We start from the raw sequence: 7,145 nt of genomic DNA, 5'->3' as shown, positions 1-7,145 counted from the left end.
GGGGGCAGGAGCGGTAGCTCCGGGTGCGAGCGCAAAGCCCCCAAGCTGTAGGCTCTACTGAGCATGCCCAGTGTGGCTGCCTAGAGCTCGCTCGGGCCGGTTCCGAGCCGCCAGCCTGCAACTGCACTTGCCGCGGCTGCTTTTGCAGCAGCGCGAGGCGAGGATAACGAGCTAAGCCTCGGCCTCTGCCCAGAAACCCAGCCGGAGGCAGGATAGGCTGTTGCGGGGCGGGGGTGGAGGACTGATGATGAAAGCTGAGATGGGTGCGTTGAGCAGTGTCACTGACTCGAGTCTCAGGTTACCTGTGCACAGGTGGAAAGGACCAGGTGACCACGCTGGTCAGTATACAGGGAAATGCAGGGACGGTCCTTGCAAGGGGAATACCCTCCCCCCGCCTCTGCCCCTGGATTTCCGCGGCGTGGACTGCATTCGCTCTTTTGCATCGCTGTCGATCACAATCGTTCGCAGAGATTTGACTGTAGCAGCCTTTGCCTAGAGATTCCTCCTTTCCCCAACCCTGTGTCCTCAGGATGTCAGTCTTAGCACAAAGAGCAACCTGCTATTGTGTTTCCAGCGTGCATCACCTCATCCGGCTCCCTTGTAGCGCCCCACCTCTCGCTTCCCCGGTAACTCGGCTTGTTTGCCCTAAAAATGAAAGCTCTCAGCCGAGCGTGCTGAACGTGAACACATCGCCGTTGAATTTCCAGAGCCCAAAGGGCACCTATCTAAATGAACTGAAAGAGGATCCCCGTGAGTAGGACGCACCCCGCAGCCCTCTCCTGCGCCCGCTCCGGTGCCCCTAGGAGACTAGAGCATCTCTCCCCCTCGGGCTCCAAGTCGGTTCGCCGCGTCGGACTCAAGCTCGGTTCTTAGAGACCACCTAGCCCCGCCCCCCCTTGGCCTCCGTGAAAACCCGGCGGGATGGATCGCCCGGGGCCAGGCTCCACGCGCCCCGGCCAGACCATGCACGTTCGGGGTTACCAGGTTGAGTGGAAAGTACGGAACGGTAGGAAGCTGCAGCCCAGCGAGTGGGCGGGGCAAGGAGACCTAGGAGGGTTCAAAAGGGGGGTGGAAGGATACACGGGCCACAGTCGGAACTACTTTCCGAAGGAGGTCACGTGTGTTCCTAGTTGGGGAACTTTCCAAATTCCCACTCCCCAGTGATAGCTCCGGAGGCGAGTACTCTTCTTCTTTTGCTCGGGGTGTTCTCGCCTGGTGCAGGCTGCAGAACCCCAGCCCTTCCCGCGCCGCGGCGGAAACAGGGACTCGGACCAGCCTCCCGAAGGAGCGCTGTCGGGGCTGGCGCTTGGGGAGCTGGTTACACAAGCACCCACATCCAAACACGTGCCCCCGCCTCCCCGCCTGCTGGCTGCCGCCGATTCTTACAGAACGCGGGGAGAGAGTCCCCAAGCTGGTCCCATTCCTCGCCTGCTACCCTAAGAGCAAGCCAAGGACGGAGACCTGAGACTCCTTGCTCTAGATCGACCTATACTGCGCCTTCCCAAACGTGGGAAAAGGATCTGGGCGCTAGGGGTCTCGGACCTCTCCCTCGCTGATGCCCTGCCCCTTAGGGTGAACCCTTTTAGTTCTGTGCTTGCGGGTATCTCCTGCTGCAGCCCAGAGCTTGCATTCTCTGATGTTGCAACAAACGTCCAGTCACTACCCCTGAGCTGGTGAGCGCGCCCCACCTACTGTAGACTCAGCCAAGTGACTTATCTGGTCTGAGAACCTCGTCAATGGCCGTCAGCCCAGAACAAACCTGTCAAGTCCGCTTACAACCCCGACTGGGCAGACCTGTCGCCGTGAGAGAGCTAATTCAGAAATGCAGAGAGTTGGATCGCGCTCCTTCTACCCCGCACCGCACCCGTCAAGGATCTACAAAGCAAATAGTCGACCCGCTTAAAGAGAATGAGCATCAACACCAGTCTGGGAATTTATTGTTTTTTCATTTCCCTTAGGAAGTAGAACTCCAGACCACAATTTGAGTGAAAAAATGTCTAACGAGACCTAGGTTGAAGCACTGAGTTGTTTTTCAAACTTTGAGAGAATGAGAATCAATCTGCATGTGTGTTCAATAATTGTAAGTGCCTAGGAAAGTCTAAAGAGGATTTATGCCGTATTTGAGAAAGAGGACTGTATATGTGCACATCATAGTTGCAGGCAACCTGTGAAGACTGGAAACCCCAAGAGACCTAGCGCAGAAAGCCACAGGCCATTACCTAACTCCGGGACTACTAATTAAACCTGGGATATTTACAGTGTTCTTAGAGATCTCTGAGGCGCCGTAAAACTTTGCACTTATATACAGCATTTAAGATAGCTCTACAGGAGTTAACAACCTGCTGAAGCTTCAGTGTTGATATTTATTGAAGGCTGGTTTTGTGCATAGTTCTGGTCAGCTTGGGAAAGGCAAGGACCACAGTGGAAAAGGAAATGGAAAGCAACCGGAAAAGAATAAAAGGCAGGCCTCCAGTTGGTTTCCAGAGATGCAGATACTGTCCACATAGCCTAGGGTGAACTACAGATTTCATTATTTTATAAATAACCAAGGATAAGGAGCTCCTGATGCCTAGGTGTTCTACTAGATTGCATGGTAAAAACCAGAGCTGTGTTTAATTATCAATTACTGCGTGGTAGAAAAAGGGGGAATGAAGATGAACCTTTAAAAGGGGAGTAGATTAGAGAGGGGTAAAATGTCTCACATTTGTTTCTCAGGTTGCTGATCTTGTCCCCGGAGTCACTGTTATTAGCACTGCCCTACTCTGCTCCTCCCCTGGAGCCTACCGTAAGTGACAAAGAACCTCTGAACTCCGCTTTCAGGGAAGAAAATGAAACAAGGGTGCATTCCTGTCCCTGGTGCGACAGGATCCTCTTGGATTCCATGGCACAGAGTTACTCTGGAGCAGAGAGGATCTGCATCACCAGCACTAAAGTGCTGGAATATGAGACCAGCCTCCAAGTACTTCCATCTGGCTGAAGAAGGAAAATGGGAAATGGGTTTTGCTGCTTCTCTAAACATCAGGTCCCTCTACTTCTCTCTAGTGGTGAATGAAAGGATCATCAATGTTGGCAGATATTTGGCCAGCCCGACAGCAACATCAGGTGGTTATTAGGAGTTGCTGAATAAAATCCTCCTTCTGTTCCTAGTGTTGTTTCTGAAAGAAATACTACTGATGCATCCTTTTCCAATTTTTTGTTTTTCTGTACCTTTCTACCCAAATGGCTGGCCCTATCTAAAGTAAACAAAGTTTCAAAAATAGTACTTTTTTAAAGTTCAATTGAAAATACCTGCTTGGCTGTACAGATATTACAATACACTGGTCTCCAAGCACTTCTTCTTTTTTTTTTTTTTTTTTTTTTTTTTTTTTTGAGACGGAGTCTTGTAGGCTGGAGTGCAGTGGCATGATCTCAGCTCACTGCAACCTCCACCTCCCGGGTTCAAGCAATTCCCCTGCCTCAGCCTCCCGAGTAGCTGAGACTACAGGCACACACCACCACGCCCGGCTAATTTTTTGTACTTTAGTAGAGGCAGGGTTTCACCATGTCGGTCAGGATGGTTTCGATCTCCTGACCTCATAATCCGCCCGTCTCAGCCTCCCAAAGTGCTGGGATTACAGGCGTGAGCCACTGTGCCTGGCCGCACTTAGTTCTTTACCTGTCTGTGGAACCAGAATACCATAGGGAGAAGTAGAAGTTTATAATAAAGGGAGAATTATATAAAGCTTCAGGGTGACTGTAGTTGATTAGTGAGCATGATAAACCAGCTTTAACTATCGTTTCTAACAGCTGATTGCAAAACTCTATTGTTACTACATTAAAATGATGTCCAAAGAAAATTTCTTTCTTATTTTCTTTGATAAGCGAAATGACCAGCAACTTGATGTGGATGATATAAATACTTGATGTGCTCTTTGTAGGTCCTCTGCTAAGATGTCTTTTGTGTAAACACTCTGATCGCTATAGTGCCTTTCTCATCTCCCATACACTGGCCTTTCAAAAAGGGATCTAACTCAGTAGCTTTAATTTTTAAACAATCTTCTCTATCTCTGTCTGTTTAACTACTGTTTTCTAAATAATACAGAACATAAAAATATAATCATTGGATTGAATTTAAATCCATTCTTCCAAGAGTCTGAGGTTTTCCCCTTATTTCATTTATCCTAATAACAAACATTATTGTTCTTTCATTACAGATAATTTTAAGACATTCTCCAAAAGGCACTACTGTGGGTCATACAAGTAACTATATTCTAAAAGAGAATTTTCCATTATTGTCTACAAGCTTCCCATGTCCCAAATCTCTCCTGAAGCTATTTCAGATGCCACGGTGTCATCTTTCACATCTTGGTAGAGAGATGTGCTGTATGAAATCATCATTCTCAGAGAAATAAGGGTTGAGTTGGTTGCTCCTGAAAACCACAGAGCAGACCAGGTACTCACTGTGTCCAAGTGGCATGCCGAAATTTTGTCTTGGACCATGGAGCAACACAAATAAAAAAGACCTAACATGACAAGACAGCTTTGACTATGTTAGTCTCCAAGCTAACACTGGCTACCAGTTATTCCCCTTAATACTAACTCTAGCCATATGGAACACATTTTTTAGTTTTCTTTTTTTTCAGACCTCCCAATAATAGAAAGAGGTAATTCCCATATACCAGCAAATATTGGGACACCTACCAGGTGCTTCACAGAATAACCCGAATTTTTTTTTTTTTTTTTTTTTTTTGAGACGGAGTCTCCCTCTGTTCCTCAGACTGGAGTGCAGTGACATGATCTTGGCTCACTGCAACCTCTGCAGAATAGCCCGAATTTGTCTAGGTAGAGGGACATTGAGAAGGAGCCAAGACCCAGCTCTGCCTGACTCCTACAATTTTCCCCTGCAAAACATCCTTCTGACCTCTGAGGCATCACAAAAAACCAGCACCTTTTTCAAAGAGAAAATGCATGGGACAAACAGCCCTGGAGCATGAAAAAAGGCAGACTTACAGCTTATCTGCTTTTTCTTTCCTTCTTTTCCCTTATCAAGACTCCACACTCCAGAATCTTTTTCTGTGCATCCTCTTGAGGGTAGGGGATCTTATTCCAATTCATTTATTTAATGATTCAATCAGTAAATATTTGGGAGCCTATTAAGTGGCAGTACTGTTCTAAGCTCTATGGACACAGCAGTGACTACTATGGCATATAGTGTTCACCGTCATGGAATTTAGTCTGCATTGAAAACTTGACTTCTATGGCTGACGTTGTTACAACCTCTTCCCAGCCCATAAAGTAAAGGTAAAGCAATGGAAAATACCCTGATATTTTATAATTATTTTGTTTTGTTTTTGAGACAGAGTCTCGCTCTGTTGCCCAGGCTGGAGTGCAGTAGCACAATCTCAGCTCACTGCAACCTCTGCCTCACGAGGTGTTCAAGCGGTTCTCCTACCTCAGCCTCTCGAGTAGCTGGGATGACAGGCATGCACCACTATGCTTGGCTAATTTTTTGTTTTTTTTTTAGTAGAGACGGGGTTTCGCCATGTTGGCCAGACTGGTCTTGAACTCCTGGTCTTAAGGGATCTGCCCTTCTCTGCCTCCCAAAGTACTGAGATTACAGGCATGAGCCACTGCACCCTGCTGGATAATTGTTTTCAATTATCTATTGCTACATAATAAATTGCCTTAAAACTTTCTGCTGTCTTCCTCTTGGGACCCAGGCACTGTGTAAAGAAGTTTGGGCTGGACCACTGAATGATGAGCAATCACAGCAAGAAAGGAGTCCCTAACCATTTTAGCTACTTTAACTGAGGTCCCAGACATGTGGGAAGCCATCTTGGACATTCCAGACCCAGCCAAACTCACAGCTGAATAAAGCACATGTCTGACCTGAACTGATACCATGGGGGCCACTTAAAACTTAGTAGCTCAAAACAACTACCACCATTTACTTCCTCACAATTCTGCAACTGGGGAAAGGCACGGCTGGACAGGTTGGCTCCCTTATGACATCAGCTAGGGTCAGACGTGCTTTATTCAGCTGTGAATTTAGCTGGGCCTGGAGTGTCCAAGATAGCTTACCACATGTCTGGGACCTCAGCTAGAGTAGCTAAAAATGGTTAGGAGCCTCCTTTCTTGGTGTGGTTGCTCATTATTCAGTGGTCCAGCCCAGGGTTCTTTACATGGTGCTTGGATCCCAAGAGGAAGACAGCAGAAACTACAGGGTCTCTTAAATCCTGGGTTCAGAAGTTCCAGAATGTCACTTCCACCTTATTCTCTTGACCAAGCAAGTCACAAGGACAGCCCAGATTCAAAAGGAAGGGAAAGATACTCTACTCTTTGATGGAAGTAGTGGCTGGGATAAGAGAAATTGTTGCCAGTCAATTTGGGGACTAGTCTATCATGATCCATCCTCCAGCTACAACAGTATACGTATGCACATATATGCACATGTGCGCATGTACACACACACACACGACATACAGAATACACTCACTCCCTTTCTCCAAAACTATTATTCTGTATAGCATCAGTGTTAAAGTTCAAGATCTAGTAATATATACTAGCCCAGATGTGGATGAGGCATTTCAGATGCAGCTTCTCTTCATCTGGAGACCTGTTAACTAAAAGACAAGTTACATACACAACATACAATACTGAAAAGGTGATAGGATAACTGCAGTAGACACGCCTGTTTGAAAGTGGGGAAAACGGAGGGCAAATGGCAGTCATTAGTCCACAGCAATTCTGAAATCCCGCCAAGCACCGTTACCAGTCCTCTGAGGATCAAGTTCCCCATTAGTACCTAGGTTGGCCTCCCTCAGAATAGTTTCCCAATGCATTGCTCTCAAGAGCTCTTAGTTCCACCCTCTGGGGTCTAGACTAGGACCTCTGAATCAATTTTCCTTTTTCATAAGAAACTGCCTTCCTTGAACAGAGGCTTCAGAAATAACACAACACATCTACAACCATCTGATCTTTGACAAACCTGACAAAAACAAGAAGTGGGGAAAGGATTCCCTATTTAATAAATGGTGCTGGGAAAACTGGCTAGCCATATGTAGAAAGCTGAAACTGGATCCTTTCCTTATACCTTATACAAAAATTAATTCAAGATGGATTAAAGACTTAAATGTTAGACATAAAAACTCTAGAAGAAAACCTAG

At 46.7% G+C, this 7,145-nt stretch overlaps 1 protein-coding gene across 1 annotated transcript; it reads left to right on the top strand.

Moving 5' to 3' along the window:
- The first annotated feature begins 6 nt into the window (after positions 1 to 6).
- On the top strand, positions 7 to 3,142 carry KLLN (killin, p53-regulated DNA replication inhibitor). Its single transcript, XM_011990296.1, is given in 2 exon segments — positions 7 to 1,065; positions 1,067 to 3,142. Coding segments are annotated over 2 exon segments (543 nt in total). The 5' UTR covers positions 7 to 921; the 3' UTR covers positions 1,466 to 3,142.
- Positions 3,143 to 7,145: the final 4,003 nt, after the last annotated feature.

The sequence above is a fragment of the Mandrillus leucophaeus genome, unplaced genomic scaffold, assembly GCF_000951045.1.
Source record: "Mandrillus leucophaeus isolate KB7577 unplaced genomic scaffold, Mleu.le_1.0 Scaffold376, whole genome shotgun sequence".
In the NCBI taxonomy this organism is placed as follows: domain Eukaryota; kingdom Metazoa; phylum Chordata; class Mammalia; order Primates; family Cercopithecidae; genus Mandrillus; species Mandrillus leucophaeus.
The sequence above is the reverse complement of the archived record's forward strand: the minus strand, read 5'-3'. Positions and strand labels throughout refer to the sequence as shown.